We start from the raw sequence: 20659 nt of genomic DNA, 5'->3' as shown, positions 1-20659 counted from the left end.
TTTTGGAGGAGGGGCTCTATGGCATTATATATACCCTGCTGAGCTCCCTCCCCTACCCAAACTCTGCTCTCCCTAGGCTCCATCTTCAAATCGCCAGGTATTTTCCCAAGAGGAGTTCACAACCCTAGCTTAATTTCCCACTGTCCCTCCTTCATACTCCTCTCTTCTTTTCCTGTTCTGGGACTCTGTGCTGCACCTGTGTGAGGGTCTGGTATTCTTTACTCCCCTTCCCCACTTTGATCCTTGCCTATCTCTTTGAACTCGTAAAAGCGGTTCACACCTCCCCGCAACCCGGCGCCTCTGCTGTCTTTCCCAGGTGCCCTCCCCTACCGCGCTTCCTGTGAGCACTCCCTCAGGCCGAGTCCGGCCTTGAAGATCTGATAGCCCTAGCAGCCTTGCTGGGACCCGTTTGATGTTTTGTATTGCACCAATCTATCTTGTAACTTCCCATAACATCAGTGTGAACCCTAGTGCCCTGGAATAGATATATTTTGTAACCCGGCTATGCCAATTCACTTGCAACTTTGAATCTGTGTCTGTCTCATCTGTCTGAAGCCTTCAATAAATCTATTGTTTCTGCATTCAAGCCTGAGCAGTGATTTTGCGAAGTTAGCCCAGGGAGTTGGGAACTCTCACATTAAGTTGCAAGTCTCTGCCTTTTCACTCTGCGTCTGTACCTTAAGGGACAGTAATGCCAGGCGACGAGGATCCCTCTTCCCCCCCGGCTTCACCGGGGAAACCCGAGGTTCCGGAGAAACCGGACCCAAAGGAGGAGGATGCCAGGCGGAAGGTACCCGGCCCCCCACACCCGGGACCGGGCTTGGGTACGAAGCCCAAGAACACCTTTAACTCCTGGCTGGACTCTCCGAAGGGTTGGTCGCTCTCCCGGACCGAGGCGAAGCATCGCCGTTTGGGATTGTCCGGCACGGGGCTCGTGGACGACCCCGCGCGTAGAGAGGTCCTGATGGACGAGGAACGGAGGCTCTGGCAGGAGGAACGCCAAGCTATGCTGGAGCGGATGGATGCCATGCAAGCCGTGATGGGTGAGGTGGCAGCCGCCATGGACGCGCTGAAGGTACAGCCTCCCCCCGGCAACCCTCCGGATGGAACGCCGGCGACTCCTCCCGCTCCTCCCAGCGCTCCGGCCCGCCGTGACCTGAAAATCACGTACGATGGGTCGGGGGATCAGTTAACCTTCTTTATGGTCCAAGTGGATATTTTTATGAGGGAACAGGCCCGGACCTTCACCTCGGAAGAGTCCCAGGTCCAGTATGTGGCCTCCCTTCTCCAAGGAGAAGCGGCCGCGTGGATGGTGTTACAGTATGAACTCCGCTCCCCTGTGCTGCGGAATCTGGATGAGTTTATGGTCGCTCTCCGCAACAGATTCGAGGACCCGAACCTGGGGGAGCGGGCTAAGGCCACTCTGATGCAACTGCGCCAAGGGACTAAGTCAGTGGCGCAGTATGCGAGTGAATTCCAGTCTCTGTCGAGCAGAATTCTGGACTGGAGCGAGGCTACCCGGGTGCAGTGCTTCAGGGAGGGACTAAACCCGGACCTGCAACATTGGGCCTTCATGCAAGGCAACCTCCCGGACGTCGAGGGCTGGGTGCGCCATGCCGCCGACATCGAAAATCGGAAGCAGCTCCTGACCCTGTCCAGACAGCGCACCGGTCGCGACTCGAAGCCGAAAGGGGACCGGCCCGGCGGTATCAAGCATTCCCGAACCCCGGGGGGGCCCTCCACAGCCGAACGCCGCAAGCGCTTTGAAACCGGGGTGTGCTTGGTGTGCGGTGGCAAGGGCCATTTCGCCTCGCAGTGCCCGTCCCGTTCCGGACGCCCAGCTACCCCTCGCCCAACCCCGGCCGAACCGGGGAAAACCCCGGCGGAGGACCAACCTCGACGCCGCAGCGGCGCTCCTGGACGCCGGAGCGCACCCACCGCACTGCACGCGAGCGCCCAAGAGGAAGCCTCCACCTCCACTGGTCCATCGGGACCCCGGATTACAAATGCAGCCTTTGACTCGGCCGAGTCACGGATTACAACTACCACGTCTCCTTCATCCAGTGAGGAGGAAGAGTGGGAGATGCCGGCAAAAAACGCCGTCGGTCTGCTGTAAGGGGGGCTCCTCAGCAGACCGCTCCCGTTGTTGTGCAAGGAGCTCCACCGATGGTAAGCGCCCAAGAGGACAATGTTTATATTCGGGCGCACCTCTCGCTGCCCAAGGGGGGTCCAGTTTTAGAATTTCCCGCCTTGGTAGATTCCGGGTGCGCCCGCACTTTGATTAGCGAGGAAACCGCCAAAAAGTTAGGCGTCCGACGCAAACTGCTCCCAGGTCCCCTCCGCTTTTCCCAGATGGACGGTAGCGACTTTAAGAAGGGACCTGTCACTCACCGTACCGCTGCGGTGATTATGGCTGTGGGGGAACATTGGGAACGCTTATATTTTACTATTGCCCCCATAGTTGCACCCATAGTCTTGGGGATGAATTGGCTGCAGGGGCATAATCCCTCGATCGTTCCCGGAGGACCCTTGCAGGGCTCACGACAAGGACCGAGTGCTTTGTACCCCGGCCGCCGCTTTGGTGGGATCCCTACCCCAAGTCACCCCTCCGCCCCGCCTGCCCGCGGAGTATTCCCGTTTCGCGGATGTGTTCGATGTGAGGGAATGTGACGAATTGCCCCCACACCGGGACACAGACTGTGCCATTGAAATTGTGGGGGAAGGCAAGTTGTCCAAGGGGAAGGTTTACCCCATGAGTCCCAACGAAAAGGCGGTGCTGCGGGACTATCTGGACACCAACCTGGCGAGGGGCTTCATCCGCCCCTCCAAAGCCCCGTACTCCGCCCCCGCGTTCTTCGTTAAGAAAAAAACGGGGGACTTAAGACTGTGCATAGACTTTCGCAGACTGAACGCAGTCACCCAGTCTAACGCTTACCCCCTCCCTCTCATTCCAGACCTTCTTGCGCAACTGAAAGAGGGCCGAATCTTCACTAAACTGGATTTGGTGGAAGCCTACCACCGCATCCGCATCAAGGAGGGGGACGAACCCAAAACGGCCTTTTCCAGCTGTTTTGGAATGTTTGAGTACCTTGTTATGCCTTTCGGACTTTCTGGGGCCCCGAGTGTTTTTATGCAATTAATCAATGAAGTTTTACATGATTTGTTGTTTCGGGGGGTGGTGGTATTTCTGGATGACATTCTCATTTATTCGGAAACCATGGAGGAACACGTTAAGTTGGTTCGCGAGGTCCTCCAACGCTTGCGTGAACACAAGCTGTATGCCAAAGTGTCCAAATGCGAATTTCACCAGCCCTCCATCACCTTCCTGGGTTATGTCATTTCCCACCAAGGCTTGGAAATGGACCCCGAAAAGGTTCAAGCCGTGCGGGATTGGGAACCCCCCACCACACGCCGCCACCTACAACAGTTTTTGGGGTTCGCCAATTTCTACCGCAACTTCATCCCCAATTTCGCGCAGGTAGCCCTTCCCCTCACTTCCCTCTTGCGTACCAAGGGGAAGGGAGCGAGCGCCGCTCTACCCTCGGCCCGTTTGCAGTGGTCTCTCCCCTGTCAACAGGCGTTTGACGAGCTTAAAGTGCTTTTTTCGTCGGAGCCGGTTTTGGCCCACCCGGACTGCACTAAGCCTTTTGTGGTTCAGGTGGACGCCTCCGACGTAGCCATGGGAGGGGCCCTACTGCAAAGGGACGGGGAAGGGAAACTGCGGCCTTGCGCCTACTTCTCCAAAAAGTTCTCCCAGTCAGAAATCAATTGGGCTATTTGGGAGAAGGAGGCGGCAGCGGTGAAACATGCCCTCACCATCTGGAGGCATTTCTTGGAGGGGGCCGAGTTTCCGTTCGAAGTGTGTACCGATCACAAAAATTTGGAGGCTCTCAAAGGGGCTAGGAAGCTCAACGCCAAACAAATTCGGTGGGCCCAGTTTTTCGCCAAATTCCGCTTCACTCTCAAGCATGTCCCCGGAAAGGAAAATGCCCTGGCAGATGCCCTGTCCCGACTTCCCCAGTACCGCAACAATTTTGACCGCCCCGTGGACTCCCTTTTTACCCCTGAACAACGAGGGGAAATCCCGGGGCTCGCTGTCACCACCCGGTCACAAGCCCGGCTGCCAGAGAATCCCTTGCTCAAAGGGATCCCGGAGGCCTTTCAGCAAAGGCTCCGGGACGCTTCCCAGCAGGAAATGGAGCAACAGATTCTCCCTACGGGCATGGAGCAACGGGACTCCTGGTGGGTACAGGGGGGGAAACTCTACGTCCCAACTTCTCTCCGCAAGGAAGTTCTGGGACTGGTCCACGGCGCCAAACTGGCAGGTCATTTTGGTTTTGTCAAAACACTGCACCTGGTGAGAAGACAATTTTGGTGGCCAGGTATGAGAGCCGATGTAGAATTGTACGTGCGCAGCTGCCCCACCTGCGCTACGGCCAAGAAAAGAATGGGAAAACCCCCTGGACTACTAAAATCCCTGGAGAGCCCCACCCGACCCTGGGAGGTTATCGCCATGGATTTCATCACCGACCTACCTCCCAGCCGGGGTAAAACGGTTCTATGGGTGATCACGGACCTTTTCTCCAAACAGGTCCACTTCGTTCCCTGCGCCGGACTCCCCTCGGCCCAGGGATTGGCTAAGTTGTTTGTCACTCATATCCTCAGACTACACTCGGTCCCTAGGAAGGTCCTCTCCGACAGGGGGGTCCAGTTTGTCGCCAAATTCTGGCGAGCCTTCCTAAAATTGATGGGGGTGGAAGAACAGGGTCTCTCCTCAGCTTACCACCCTCAGACTGATGGTCAAACGGAACGGGTAAATGCAGTGGTCGAATGTTACCTCCGTTGTTATGTCAATTACCACCAAGACGATTGGGTGGATCTGCTGCCGTTTGCTGAATACGCCTATAACAATGCCCCCCACTCCTCCACAGGTTTCAGTCCTTTCCGCGTAGTGTACGGAACGGAATTTGGTCCTTTTGGTTCCGCTCCCGTCACCCCAGAGCTCGAAACAGTCCCTGAGGTCCAGGAGTGGGCACGAGTAGTCCAGTCTACCTGGCCCTGGTTGCTCAAAAATCTCGAACGTGCCAAGAGCAAGTACAAGGAACAAGCTGACAAACATCGATCCCCGGGCTGGGAACTCAAGGTAGGGGGGCAGGTCTATCTCTCCACTAAGAACCTGCACTCCCTCCGACCCTGCAAAAAACTCAACGATCGGTATGTGGGCCCTTTTCCCATTACCCGGGTGATCAATGAAGTCACTGTGGAACTCGAGCTTCCAAAGACCCTTAAGGGCGTCCATCCCGTCTTTCATATAAGCCTCCTCAAACCGTACGTTGCGGCCCCCCAGTTCCACCCCCCTCCGAAACCTGAGGTTCCTACGGTTGTGGGAGGGGACACCCATCTGGAAGTGTCTAAAGTGTTGGATTCCAAATGGAAAAAGGGGAAATTGTTCTATTTTGTCCGGTGGAAACATCTGGGACCTGCACACGATGAATGGGTGGCAGCCCCACACATGGCTGCCCCCCGCCTAGTACAAGATTTCCACACCGCCTATCCCGATAAGCCCCGTCCTCCTGACCTTGCGGGAGGGGGGCCTTAAGGGGGGCAGAATGTGAGGGTCTGGTATTCTTTACTCCCCTTCCCCACTTTGATCCTTGCCTATCTCTTTGAACTCGTAAAAGCGGTTCACACCTCCCCACAACCCGGCGCCTCTGCTGTCTTTCCCAGGTGCCCTCCCCTACCGCGCTTCCTGTGAGCACTCCCTCAGGCCGAGTCCGGCCTTGAAGATCTGATAGCCCTAGCAGCCTTGCTGGGACCCGTTTGATGTTTTGTATTTCACCAATCTATCTTGTAACTTCCCATAACATCAGTGTGAACCCTAGTGCCCTGGAATAGATATATTTTGTAACCCGGCTATGCCAATTCACTTGCAACTTTGAATCTGTGTCTGTCTCATCTGTCTGAAGCCTTCAATAAATCTATTGTTTCTGCATTCAAGCCTGAGCAGTGATTTTGCGAAGTTAGCCCAGGGAGTTGGGAACTCTCACAACCTGGTTGTAATGGATCCTGTACAAAGTTATGCCCTTCTCATCCCATCAACTTCAACACACCTAGAGGGGTGTAACTTCATTTTGGACTGGACTGCCAGTATATCATTTTTATCATTCCACAGATGATCTGTAAACTGTCTTAGATCTCACATTAGAAGAAAGGCGGCATAGACATTTTAAAAACATTTGTTTAAATTAAAAGCATCCTGTATGTGGATGATCCTGTATTATTACTAATGTCTCAAACATCCCTCCTTGGCAACAATTCTAAATACCACCCCCCCACATCCTGCATCACTGTCCCCGTTGTGCTAGGACTGTCAATCATGTGTAAAAAGTTCAAAGTCAGAGATCTTCAGATGCCGCCCTCCCCCCCCACTGAATTCTCCTGCTCTGAGGCTGAGTCACTGCAGAGTACTTCCTCCTGACTCATGTACACTCATGTGTGAGGGCGCACCAGCATGCACTACCCCCTCAAACACACATGTATCCCACCGCCTGATCACCCTTTCCAGGAGGAAGGTAGTTAACCATTTGGGTGAAGGATTGGCAGAGTTCACAGCCAAGTCAAAGATGCAATACTCAAGCCCGGTTTGCTGTGCTATCCGTTTCCTTTTGTCATGGGGTGGATAAAGAGTAAGTCAGAGAATCTGTAATCTTTCCATGTCTATTACATTATCTGTATCTGGACCCATAATGAAGTGGCTGGTGATTTTCCTTTACTCCTTCTGTGTGTGTGTGTGTGGGGGGGGGGTCTTTACTGCATTCTTACAGTGACAAGGGGCTGTGGCTCAGTGGAAGAGCCTCTGCTTGGCATACAGGATGTCCCAGGTTCAATCTCCAGCATCTCCAGTTAAAAAGACAAGGCAGTAGGTGATGGGAAAGACCTCTGCCAGAGACCCTGGAGAGCTGCTGCCAGTCTGAGTAGACGATACTGACCTTGATGGATCAAGGATCTGACTCAGTATAAGGCAGCTTCATGTGTTCATGTGCCAATACCCAGCATTGTTAAAAGGACCAGGCAGTAGGTGATGGGAAAGACCTCTGCCTGAGACCCTGGAATGGATGCCTGAGACCCTGATGGACAGATGGTCTGATTCAGTGTAAATGTTTCATGTGTGTGATGTATTCCCCCCCCCCTCCAATTTCTGAGTATGTTTCTGTATATTCTCTACAGTTATTTATGGGGAGGTTAGCCACACACAACAATTAAGTCAGCATCCCAACTCCACTCTTTCTTGCCACTAACAGACATATGAATGGCCTGAAACATCTGTATTTTTTCTTCACACACACACCATTCTTTTCTTTTCTTTTTTAAGTCCTGGTTGAAGAAGAGTTCTGGAGGGCTTGAAATCCTGCACTCTTTTGTGTTATCCTGACTGGTCTTAATAAAACATACGGCAAGCATGGCTTTTGGTTCTGGATTTTGCTTTGGACCAGCGGGGCTACCTGTAACCTCAGACACACGAAGGAACAATCCATATAGCCTAAATCAATTAGCTTTGCTGCTCGATTGTTCCCCTCATCCCACTGTCTTCTCAGACCTGGGTCTCACCCTTTGCTAGGATCCTTCCAATCATTAAGGTTGCCAACCTCCAGATGGGGCCTGATGATCTCCCAGAAGTACAGCTGATCTCCAGGCTGCAGAGATCACTCCCCCTGGAGAAAATGGCTGCTTCAGAGGGTGAACTCTATGGCATCACATCCCTGATGAGTGCACTCCCCTCCCCAAACCCTGCCATCACCAGGCTCCCCCTCCCCAAATCTCCAGGAATTTCCAATCCGGAGCTGGCAACCCTATCCAATCATGCTTCTGTGCCTGTTGTGCCCTTCTCTGAGGTCAGAACTTTCTAACCAATGGCAGCCACCAGATATGATTTTTCTTGCTCCGCCCCTCTGGGCAAGTAGGGCCACTCAGCCAATCACAGCTAGCGGTTTTACCTCCAGATTTGCTTTTGGTTTCACCCCCCCCTCTCCCGGGGATAAAGGTGGCCTAAAAATTATTGTCTAAATTACAACCCAAGTCTAAGAACGTGGCCCTGAGATCAAAACCCAGGTAGGCCAATCTCTCCTGGTGTTTGGGCTGTGGGGGGGGGGCTTACCTCAGCACACTGGTGGTCACCCACACCTCTTCATCCAGGGGCACCTGAACCTGATTACTGTCAGCGAGCTCGAGCATGGCACCATCGCGAATCCAGCTGACCTCTGGCGGCTCACCAACGGTATGGATGGAACAGGACAGCTTCACATCCTTGCCTAAGGAGGATGTCAGGTTGAAAGGGCCTTCCAAGAAGTAGACAACTGCAGGAGAAAGTAAAGCATCATGAACCACACAAACTGCACCAGGCAGAGGGAAGCCACGGAACAGGAAAAGAAACTCACCAGCCCCTTCATCAATAAACCTAAAAGTTCCTAAATTTTAGACCACGAGTCCACCACAGGGTCCTTCTATATTAAACTATAGGATTACAGAGTTCCCCTTGTAAAGAATCGGGGACAGGGGTCCCCGAAATGGTCACAGGAGTGCCACGGCACCCGGCAACTAGGGTTGCCACCTCTAGGTGGTTAGCAAACAAAAACGGGGGGGGGGGGGCAGGTGGAGCTTTTTTCCAGCAGGGCTTCCGATTGGCTGTGCAGATTAAAAGGCATATTTATTTATTTAAACATTTATATCCCGCCTTTCATAGAATCATAGAGTTGGAAGGGACCAGCAGGGTCAGCTCGTGGTTACAATAATAGTGAAAAACACTTTCTGTTGAAACCAAAAATAAAATAGCCAACCCCAAATCTCTCCCCCCTCCCCCTTAATCCTGTTAAACAAAGCTTCTTCCAGAAATGTTGAGGAGTTACTATAAGAGTTACACATAACCTCACTCCTTGAAATTTTATGGTTGGCTCCACCTCCTATGGCAGCTATTTTTTGGTTGCATTTGTCACCCTGTGTCAAAATTGCCGGCTGAAAAAGGATGATCTCTGGTGTGTCATTTTGTGAGACAGCAGCCTTACAGACTGAACATGGCTGGTGTGAAGGAATGCACTGAGGCTGATCTCATATGCCTGGAGAAAGCACTCTACACATGATCAGAGATACTCTCTCTTTATTACTCCTTCACATGTTCAAGACTTAGCATTGCAAAACAGGTCTGAAGATCAAAACTGGGTCTAGACCAAATCACTTCCTGAGCTTGTGTTGCCAACTGAAAAAGTCTGGCCTGCTCGTCTTCCTTTATTTCAACCAGCAGGTGAAACTTTTCATATCATGGAGATGATCACACCTCTCTCAGTGTTTATAAACTTCGCTGCTGATCTCGGCAGTTCAAGCTGCTGTTGAAGGCGCAGGAGCAGGGGCTGGTTAAATAAGTTGGCAACTACAGGACAGCAGGTTTGGCCCTTTCCCTGTTACTTCTGCGGGGGGGGGGGGGAGGCCAATCTGTCTGGCTAAGCAGGCCCTGGGTAACATCTAAGCTCGCCTCTCTGTCACCAGCTGCTAAGGGTGGAAGTCACTGGGGTCTCTCCACCTACTTAATGACAGTTCCCGTAATCCCTTGGCAGCTGCGTGCCCCAGAGATGTCGTGGGTCAGGGTGGAGCAGAAAATTCTCTCACAAGAAAGGGGACTTCTGGATTCCTGGGAAGTGCTATCGAACTTTGCATCCACTGCAGAAACGCTCCAAGAGAGATCTCTTATAATAGAATAATCCCAAAGACTTCCCTTCCCAATTACTCTGATTTATCAGCTGCCTGGCTGGCAGAAATTCAACAGGCAAAGTGCCCCCCTATTACTGCTTCTCCTACCAATTAAGCTCCTTCGGTTTATTTCTGTCTTGGTAACTTACAATTTTTCAAGGTTTCTTGGGCTCTTTTTTTAATCTACCAAACTCTTTAAACTACCTGATGCAGTTCATACAAACCTCTTGGGGACAGAAATACACAGACTGATGCTGCTCTGAACTCACCGGATCCAGCAGATCATAACCACCCCCCGGGCACTTTTCCATCAACGTTAGGAAAAGCTATACTTCTCAGATTTCTGCCTGTTTGCCTACTCTGCTGTGCTCACAGTCCAGATGGTGTGTGCGTTGGGGGGGGGGGGCTAATTTCCCCCTCCACCAGGGAAGGATTAGGTGATTGTAAATCTACTTACTGCAAGCACTGAACCAATCAGGGGTACCGTTTTTCTTGAGATAAGGATGCATCTCAGACACATTTTTTCTTGCTGCTTCTTAGGGATGCCAGCCTCCAGGTGCAACCTGGGGATCCCTTAGAATTACAGCTCATCTTTAGACTACAGAGATCAGTTCCCCTGGAGAAAATGGCTGATTTGGAGGGTGGGCTGTATGGCATTGTGCCCCACTGAGGTCCCTGTCCTCCCCAGGCTCCACCCCCAAATCTCCAGGAATTTCCCAACCTGGATCTGGCAACCCTGCCCCACATTCCCCGCCAGTGGCCAGGGTGGAGCTGCCAACCCTACTGCTTCTCCAAGTACATGGGGAGTGATCTCATTTTAAGAGTTTGGTTACTCTGAGAGGTTCTTACTTGGGTGCCTCAAGGCCAGCTAGTATCTGGAGGTTGGCAACCCTAGACTGGCATGCCTAGTGCGTGTGTGCGCTGTGCAGACTTTTTGGCACATTTCCACTAAGCTTAGGGTTGCCAGGTATGTCTTCGCCACCGGCAGGATTTTGGGGCGTAGCCTGAGGGGGACGGGGTTTGGGGAGGAGAGGAGCTTCAATGCCATAGAGTCCAATTGTCAAAGCGGCCATTTTCTCCAGGTGAACTGATCTTGATCGGCTGGAGATCAGTTGTAATAGCAGGAGATCTGCAGCTAGTACCAGGAGGTTGGCAACCCTAACTAAGCTCCCTCCCCTCTTCAAACTCAGTCTTCCCCAGGCTCCACCCCGAAATCTTAAGGAATTTCCCCACCCTGAGCTGGTGACCCTGTACTATACTAGGGTGGGGGCCAATCACTTTTTAGCAGACAGCCAGTGGGAAACGTTTAACTCTTTCCAGGGAATAAGCCTTAGCGACAGGGATGCACACACTTTGCTGAGTCATGGGGCTTTGGGGGTGGGGGAGTCCAGCCCAGACGACAAACTAGGGTTGCCAACTCTGGCCTGGGGAATTTGGGGGCAATGTCTGGGAGAGTGGAACTTGGGGATGATCCACCTTGGGGATGATCAGCAGAGATGATCCACCCTCCCAAACTGTCCTTTCCTTCCAGGCTCCAACTGGAAATTGGCAACCCTACAACAAGCCCATTGCAGACATAAAACGGGCCTTTTCCTGTTACGGTTCATGAGACTACAATGTCTGAGATGGAAGTGAGGTGCATGTTGGGTTGCCAACCTCCAGGTACTAGCTGGAGATCTCCTGCTATTACAACTGATCTCCAGCCGATAGAGATCCATTCACCTGGAGAAAATGGCTGCTTTGGCAACTGGACTCTATGGCATTGAAGTCCCTTCCCTCCCTAAACCCCGCCCTACTCAGGCTCCGCCCCAAAAACCTCCTGCCGGTGGCAAAGAGGGACCTGGCAACCCTAGGTACATGTGTTGTGTCCGTGAAAATCATCCGGTCACACACACACACAGAGACACACACTCCATTGTCTGAAAGCACAAGCACTACAGACACACCCACCCATCCCGATTAGACTTGCCTCTGCCCCAGGACAGAGTCCTCCCTCCCTCCTTCCCCGTTCGTGCACATGAAGAACTCTCTAATTCCTATAGATTGCTTTGTTCGATAGAGTGAAAGACTAGTAAGGTGCGCTTGCGCAAGAACAAGTGCTGACTTTGTATCTTTGATACTCAATGATGCTGCTGAAGACTGTATTGTTGAATGTATCTTTTAACGGAATGTAACCGCCTTCAAGGTATAAATACTGCTTTCTCTCTGCTCGGGTGTGGCCGTCTCCCGACTCTGTTTGGTTTGGAGTCTGTGGACCCAGTTCTATTGCTTTGGCCAAAATAAAGAGCTGTAGTTTATCCAACCTCCTCCTTATTGTCTTCATTGGACTCTATGACTATTGGGGTCACAACACATGTTACAAGTTTGTACCAGGCCCAAAGATCAGATGCTTGCAGCCTGACTCTTCCCCACTGTTTTTTTTTCCTGTATTCGGGCCACACCACAGTCACATCTCAAGGAATCTAGATCTATGTTTGTGAAGTAGACACAGGCCTGGAACCTGGCAGGAAGAGTTATAGGAAACCCAACCCCCTTCTCTCCTGTAGCAGCAAACATATTTGAGGGTGGAATCCCAGATCAACATTTGCTTTGGGCCTGAGCTAGGCTTGCCAACTCTGGGTTGGAAAATTCTTGGAGATTTGGGGCAGTATCGGGGGAGGGCAGAGTGTGGGGAGGGGAAGGAAGTTGGCAGGGACATGATGCTAGAGAGTCCATCCTTTGAAACTGCCATTTTCTCCAGTGGGAGTGTTCTCTGTCATCTGGAGAGCAATTGTAATTCTGGGAGAACTGCAGCTCCCCCACCGGGAGGTTGGCAACTCTAGCCTGAGCTTTCTGGTTGGCCACTGGCCAGGTTGGCAACTAGGGCTGCCAAACTCCAGGTGGAACAAAATCCCTAAGGAAAATAATTCTCAGTACACAGCCACTATGAATCTGAGTATATTCAATAATGTTTGATTTTACAACATAAACATCAATGTGTACAAGTCTTAACATACGTTACCAACTCTGAAGTTGGTGGCTGGAGATTTCCCATTATTACAACTGATCTCCAGACGACATAAACCAGTTCCCCTAGAGAAAACGGCTGCTTTGAAAGGTGGACTCTATGGCATTATACCCCATTGAAGTCCCTCTCGTCCCCAAACCCCACTCTCCACAGGCTCCACCTCCAAAATCTCCAGGTATTTCCCAACCCAGAGGTGGCAACCCTATTTCCCTATTGGCAACTCTAGTTTGGGAAATTGCTGGAAAATTAGGGGATTGAGCCTTGGGAGAACAGGATCTAGGGAGGGAAGGGTCCACAGCAGGTAGGGTTTCTAACCTCCAGGTATTAGCTGGAGATCTCCTGCTCCTCTATCCAGCAGATAGAGATCAGTTCACCTAGAGAAAATAGCCACTTTGGCCATTAGACTCTAAGGCATTGAAGTCCCTCCCCTCCCCAAACCCTGACCTCCTCAGGCTCCGCCCAAAAAATCTCCCGCCGGTAGTGAAGAGGGACCTAGCAACCCTAACAGCAGGGTATACTATAAAGCCCACCACTAGAAATGATGGCTTACTTGATCTTTGTAGTCTGGAGAGCAGTTGTAATTCCAGGAGATTGCTAGGCTCAACCTGGAGGTTGCAGCCCTACGGGCCAAGAACTTGAACCCAGGTCTCTAGTCACAGTTCAACACTCCCCCCCCCCCGGGTCAAATTCACACAAAACAACTGTATACATCTAATTAGGAAGCAAATTTCTTACAAACTAGTATGGAATGAAAAAGCTCAGCCTGGGAACAGCTGCCTCAGTGTGGCATTTGGGGCATAGAGTGGTACCTGGGACATGCGCTATACACTGTGGAAGGGATAAGGTTGCCAGGTTCCCCCTGACCCACGGCGGTAAATGGGGGATAGGTAGGATTGCCAACCTTCAGGGGGCGCTTGGAGATCTCCTGCTATTACAACTGATCAACAGGTGATAGAGATCAGTTCCCCTGGAGAAAATGGCTGCTTTGGCAACTGGACTCTATACGGCACTGAAGTCTCTCCCTTCTCCAAACCTGCCCTCCTCAGCCTTCCCCCCTCCACAAATTTCCTTTCCTTTCCTTTTATCCCTTAGAAGCTCCTTGATCAATTGATCTTGAGCAGCATATATCTAGTGTTGGAGGGATATAAGGACTGAAACAAATCTTGCCACTGACAATGTGGCCTTGGGGTCCCTGTCGCTTAGTAAAAAAGGCATGATGTCAGTCACAGAGGCATTGGATTTGTATATTAAAAGGGGGGAAATAAGTGCGATCGAAGTTCCTCGTAAAAGCGGCATTCCAAAAGGGCATGGGCTAATGAGTCAATAGAGCCAGAAGAGCAAGGGCAGATCCTGTCTGAGAATGGTATATTCAGAATTCTGCCCTGCATTACCATAGAAGGGTTAGCATTCAATCTAGCCAAGCAAAAAGCTCTATAGAGACGAGGAGTTGTCAGGTAATATGTATAGGCAGGCAGACCACGTGGAGGGGGTATTCCGAAGAACTGGGATGAACAGACGCAATGAGCACGAAAAGTAGTGCTGTTATAATCGAGCTCTTTAATGCGCTTTTTAATTTTGGCAAAAGCTTCAGTTTTCCCAAGATCTGATAACATATCCTGCGAGAAGCCCAGTTTCTCATCTAAGATTTTTTGCCATGAGGATTTGAAAGGGTCATGCTTCAGAGAAGCTAGGAACCCCTCAGTGCTAAAGCACAGTTTAAGGTGTAGTTTAAAGGCGGCCAACCACGCCCTAGCTTCAAGTGACATTTGGCCAAACTCAGAACGAACGGTAACGCCAGCAACACATCGAGGGGCATTTAGGAGTTTTCGTAAGAACTGAAGCAGTGGACGATCTATAGATTCATTGATGACTGAAATCCAGATAGCAACACCAAAGAGGATAATTGGGGTAATTTTCAGGTTAAAAACCTGAATAGCCCCTGGAATATATTTGCCACCTTTGGTGTGAAAAAAATTGACAATAGCACCAACCCCAGGTTTAATTTTGTTGGACACTGCTTTTTGATGGGCATTCCAATTTAGGTTATGGGAAAACAGAATGCCAAGGTAAACAAACTCCTTGACTTGGTCAACCTCAAAGCCATCTAATACCCAGCGAAAAAGAGGCATTTTTCTCCTCTTAGTGAAGATCATGATCTTAGATTTATGATGGTTTATTTTAAGACCTTCCCTAGAGCGGTACTCAGAAAAAGTTTGCAAAGATCTTTTCAAACCAATTCTTGTGCGGGACAAGAGAACTGCATCGTCAGCATAGAGTAGAATCGGAGTGGGATGACTTGCAAGCTTTGGGGGGGTGGCAAAACTCTGAGAAATTGGTTGCCATATCATTCAGGTATAGATTAAACAAGAGAGGAGCAAGGAGGCAACCTTGTCTAACTCCCTTGACCAGTTCAAAAGGCTCAGTTAGTTCTCCTTGGTTGCCACAGCGAACCTGAGCTGTGAGGTCAGTATGAAATTGCTGAATAAGCCATAGTAACCTCCTATCCATAGTAGAATGTGATAGTTTCAACCATAGCCTTTCCCTCGGGATGGTATCAAAGATCCATAAAAGATCCATAATACCCGCATAAAGGGTGCCCTTTCGGGGGGGGGGGAGGAATATTTCTCGGCTAGATGGGAGAGCACTAAACAGTGGTCCGTGACAGATTAACCCCTTCTAAAGCCAATCTGTTCCCAGCCAAGGATGTCATTACTCTCAACCCAGTCCAACAGCCTCTTTAATAAGTAGGAGGAATACAATTTGCCTAAGAAAGACAAAAGGCTGATTGGAAAATAACAGCTTGGGTCAGAGCGCTGACCTTTTTTAAAGATTGGGACAATAATAGTATGTCTCCAAGATTTTGGAATAGCTCCTGATGCATTAATTTGTGTGAATACAGGAGCAAGAATGTTGGCCCACCATTCGCTGTTGACTTTAAAAAGTTCGTAGGGAATTAGATCAGGACCTGGGGCTTTGCCTGAGTGTAGGCGATCAATGAGCGGTTTAATTTCCTTAGGAGACACATCTGGCCAGGAATTCAGCAAAATAGAAGGTGCTACAGGTATAAGACCCTGGTTTTCCACAGAGTAGGAGAAGAGGCTCTTGAAGTAAGCTACCCAGACCGAAGACGGGATACATGCGGGGACTCTGGCATAGCCATTACTTAAAGAATTCACAGTCTGCCAGAAGGTTGAATTATCATTGTTGTTTATAGCTGTAATCAAGCTCCTCCAATTTTTATATAGGGCCTCTTTTTTCCTCCAGTTTACCAAGTCCTTGTAGTTCTTTTTAATACTTAACAATTCCTTCAATACTGAAATAGTATTGTTCCTTCTGAATTATCTATGTTTCTTGGTTATTGCTCTTTTGAGTAGTCTACACTTGCGGTTAAACCAAGAATTTTGTTTGTATAAAGCGTGCAAGCTTGAGGTGATTTCTTTAGTAAATAAAGGTTTAAATAAATCAATTAACCTGAAAAAAACATTTAAGACAGTAGCTGCAGACTCTTGCTCAAGGAGGGCAGCTTTCAACAAAGTCACCTCCAACCTCCACAAATTTCCAGATATTTCCCAACCCGGAGCTGGCAACCCTAGGGATAGGGTTGGCAGATCAAGGTTGGGAAACTCCTGGAGATTAGAGGTAGAGCCTGAGGAGGACAAGGGCACAATGCCATTGAGTCCACCCTCAAAGCAGCCATTTTCTCCAGGGGAACTGATCTCTAAAGTCTGGAGATGAGCTGTAATTCTGGGGGATCCCCAGGTCCCAGCTGGAGGTTGGCGTCCCTAGAAGGGGAGACAAGAGAGGAGGGTGGTGGTTAATAAATCAACACTGGAATATCCTGCCCTGCAGCCACTGACCTGGATGGCCCAGGCTAGCCTGATCTCGTCAGATCTCAGAAGCTAAGCAGGGTCAGCCCTGGTTAGTATTTGGATGGGAGACCACCAAGGAATACCAGGGTTGCTGTGCAGAGGAAGGCACTGGCAAACCACCTCTGGTAAGTCTCTTGCCATGAAAACCCCAAAAGGGGTCGCCATAAGTCAGCTGCGACTTGACGGCACTTTATGCACACACACACAGCCACTGTTAACCCCTGAGGAATTAAGGAGACATTCCAGGACATGAGAAACAAAGATGTGTACTTGGAAGGAAACCAGGCCTCAGGCTTGAGCCTCACGCTCTTTTCTCCGGGCAGGATGAAAAATCACTCCTCTGTGCCAACATATCCCTGCCAACACACAAAAATGATATCTCTTTTCTCCTTCGCCTCCGTTGTTTTCCCTCGGCTGAAAATCTGGGTTGCCATTAGGATAGGAACCTCTTTTTCGGCCTGTGTCAAAGTGCTGCATCCTGTCAAGTTGAGACTTGGGCAGGTAGTGGGGGATACGCTTTGCCACTTGTTCTGCTAGGGACATTTGAGCCCTCCTCCCAAAAACCAACTGCAGAGTGAAGAATCAAGGCCACAGTAGTGGGAAAAAGAATTAATCTCTGTCTCCTGGATTGAGAAATACCCGCCCCCCCGGCATATTGCTTTAAGAAAAATTTGGGGTCTATACGGGTATCTCTCCCACCCCCTAACACAAAGCTAGCCGGATTTGCTCAGTTCAGCGTTCACTGTTTGCTGGCAGCACAGATTGGGATGGGGTGGAGGGCTGTTGGGAACCTCACAGGGGCGGATTAGATGATCCTTTGAGTTCCTCTTCCACCCGATGACATAGCTAAACCACCCGACAGTAAACAGACCTGCCTCTCCCAGGCCTGAGGGGGATAAAGCTGGCAAAAGCCTTAGGGTGGAGACACATCCTCCTCCCTTCTCAGTCACAGACACACTGGGATCTCTGGGGGTCCAGCCAAGCCCACTGTCCGTTCTGCTGCAGGACTATTAGATGTGGGGTCTCTTTATCCCCTCCCACCAATCCATGACCTCCCAAATTCTTCCTTCCCCCCCCCCCCACCAAGCTGCACTGCATCATTGAAGCTTGTGTGTGGAAGGCATAAGAGAGCCACTGAGAGCCAGCATGGTGTCGTGGTTAACAGTGTTGAGCGACACTCTGGGAGACCCCGGTTCGCATCCCCACTCTGCCATGGGCGCTTGCTGGCTGACCTCGGGCCAGTCACACAGTCTCAGCTTCATCTACCCCCCCCCCATAGGGTTGTTGTTAAGATAAAGACAGATCACAACTACACGTGAGCTCAAATGCCATGACTGGAATGTCATTTGGTACTTTAAATCTTGGGGGTGGGTCTAGATGAAGAAAATGGATCTGAGGGGTAAGCTTTTCACTTCCCCAGCTCAGTCCCCTGACTGATAATGCTTCCTCTCATAGAATCATAGAGTTGGAAGGGACCACCAGGGTCATCTAGCCCAACCCCCTGCACAATGCAGGAAATTCACAACTACCTGCCCCCCACACCCCCAGTGACCCCTACTCCATGCCCAGAAGATGGCCAAGATGCCCTCCCTCCCATGAACTGCCTAAGGTCATAGTATTAGCATTGCTGACAGATGGCCATCTATCCTCTGCTTAAAAACCTCCAGGGAAGGAGCGCTTACCACCTCCCGAGGAAGCCTCTTCCACTGAGGAACCGCTCTGACTCTCCTCAGGACAGCTTTGTGTTAAGGGGTGGGAGAGACACCCGTATAGACCCCAACTTGTTGCCTAAAGCAATATGCCCAGGGGGACATTTCTCAATCCAGGAGATAGAGATTAATTCTTTTCCCCACTACTGTGGCCCTGATTCTTCACTCTGCAGTTGGCTTTTGGGAGGAGGGCTCAAACGTCCCTAGCAGAACAAGTGGCCTTTCTAAGTTGACCCATAAATCTCCAGAGGATTCCAGGCGCAGCAAAGAAACAAGCATAGAGGTTTGGCCCATAAAGAGGCTGCGCCCCTCAGGGGGAGGGAAGAGGTTGAACCGCAAGCAAACGCAGCCCCACCTCTTTCTCCAGGCTGGATCCTTCCCAGGATGCAGCCCTAGAAAGTTGCTATAATTATTACGAAATTCTTGAAGCACGTGCAGAGTTTTTTGCTTTTTTTTTAGTTCTCTTTGAAGAACACAACACGAGTCACGGGCATCTGTGATTACAGGGCAGGATTGGTGGGCCAGTTATGGCGGTCTTTTCCTCCCGTGACTTTCACAGTCGCAATTTTCGGAGAAGTCAGATCTTGTAACTTCCCCCTGGTGACGGCATCTCCAAGCTGCTACAAGTTTCACTTCTTAAGGAAAGGATTGCCCTGGTGGATCTCATCTGAGACCCATCCAGCCCAGTGTTCTGACCCGAAAAATCACCATCAGATGCTTCTGGAGGATTTAGTCATGAAGGTGGCAACCACCCAGAACTGAGCATACAGAGGTATACTGCCTCTAAGCGTGGAGGTTCCACTGAGAAATCACAACTGTCAAGAGAGTTTTCCACCAATAGGGAAAAAAGGGCCTTCTAAGTTAGTAGCTCCATCACTCTGTCTTGCGGCAGTTAATCCCACAGGGTTGTCAACTATGGGCTGGGAAATTCCTGGAGATTTGAAGCCTGGGGAGGGCAGGTTTTGGGGAGGGACCTCAGCAGAGTATGAATGCCGTAGAGTCCACCCTCCAAGGCAGCCATTTCCTCTAGGAGACCTGATCTCTGTAATCTGAAGGTCAGTTGTAATTCCGGGAGACCTCCAGGCCCCACCTGTAGGTTGGCAACCCTAAAAGCACACTCTGTGTGTGTGTTTGTGTTTGTGTGTGTGTGTGTGTGTGTGTGTGTGTTTGCCTGCCATGTGAGGCTTAAAAGCATTGGGAATTCAACTCTCCTTAACACCCTCTCTCTGCTCCCCCCAAAAATCTGTTTTTAGGAACTGGGCCCTGACCTGCATTAGCCTCTTCAGAACCGGGGCAGTCAGGGTGGTGTACTTAAGAGCGGTGGACTCTAATCTGGAGGACCGTGTTCGATTCCCAATTCCTCCACATGTAGCCTGCTGAGTGATCCTGGGCTAGTCACAGTTCTTTCCGAACTCTCTCAGCCCCACCTACCTCACAAGGTGTCTGTTGTGGGTACGGTTGGTCAGGTCCCTCTTCACCACTGGTGGGAGGTTTTTGGGGCCGAGCCTGAGGTGGGCGGGGTTTGGGGAGGGGAGGGACTTCAACGCCATAAAGTCCAATAGCCAAAGCAGCCATTTTCTCCAAGGGAACTGATCTCTATCAGCTGGAGATCAGTTGTAATAGCAGGAGATCTCCAGCTACTACCTGGAGTAGTATACGAATAGGCAATTTTTAGTCATGCCTTTTTTCTTCACAGCGTTGAAGGACTTATGAAGCTTGAAAAAGTATTGCATGAAATGGAATTATACCGGATCTCCATTGCTACACGTCCGGTCTCCGCTGCCTAATTTATTGCATTTGCACTTTATGTGTATGAACTCTTAAGTACTGAGCAATCTGCCTACTACTAATTTATTTATTCATTTCTTAACGCTTTGCGTCTCTGTACTGGGTCATTACTGGACCATTTGTAAACTACTATTGAGTTGTTTGCTCACTTTGTTTGTGTCAATTAGAATCACAGTTGAATGAATATATTTTTTAAAAGCAATTGCATTATTGTTACCCATGTGTGTAATTTTGCTGGTGCTTTTATTTTGAATTGCCAAAACTACCTGGAGATTGGCAACCCTAGTTGTGGGGAGGGGAAGGGAAGGTGATTGTAAGCCGCTTTGAGACTCCTTAAAGGTAGAGAAAAGCGAGGTATAAAAACCAACTCTTCTTCTTCCCTTCCTCCATCTTTACTCCTGCCCAAATATTTTTTGGGAAATTCAGGCCTGCTTCCCTTGTAGGAGGAGGGCAGGCCAACAGACTGGTGCTCCCCACGTGATCTAACTGGTTCTTTTCAAAGGACGGTCAACCTTCACCCGCAAAAGCCATCATCACATTCAGCCTCC

At 50.3% G+C, this 20659-nt stretch overlaps 1 protein-coding gene across 1 annotated transcript in view; it reads right to left on the bottom strand.

Moving 5' to 3' along the window:
• Window positions 1-20659, bottom strand: part of AXL (AXL receptor tyrosine kinase) — an 86534-nt gene that overhangs the window by 61685 nt on the left and 4190 nt on the right. The window contains exon 2 of the mRNA XM_056846160.1: window positions 8156-8354. Coding sequence (XP_056702138.1) covers window positions 8156-8354 — 199 coding nt within the window. The remainder of the gene's footprint in view (window positions 1-8155; window positions 8355-20659) is intronic.

Source organism: Euleptes europaea, chromosome 3 (assembly GCF_029931775.1).
Source record: "Euleptes europaea isolate rEulEur1 chromosome 3, rEulEur1.hap1, whole genome shotgun sequence".
Classification (NCBI taxonomy): domain Eukaryota; kingdom Metazoa; phylum Chordata; class Lepidosauria; order Squamata; family Sphaerodactylidae; genus Euleptes; species Euleptes europaea.
This window is presented reverse-complemented; position numbering and strand designations above follow the sequence as displayed.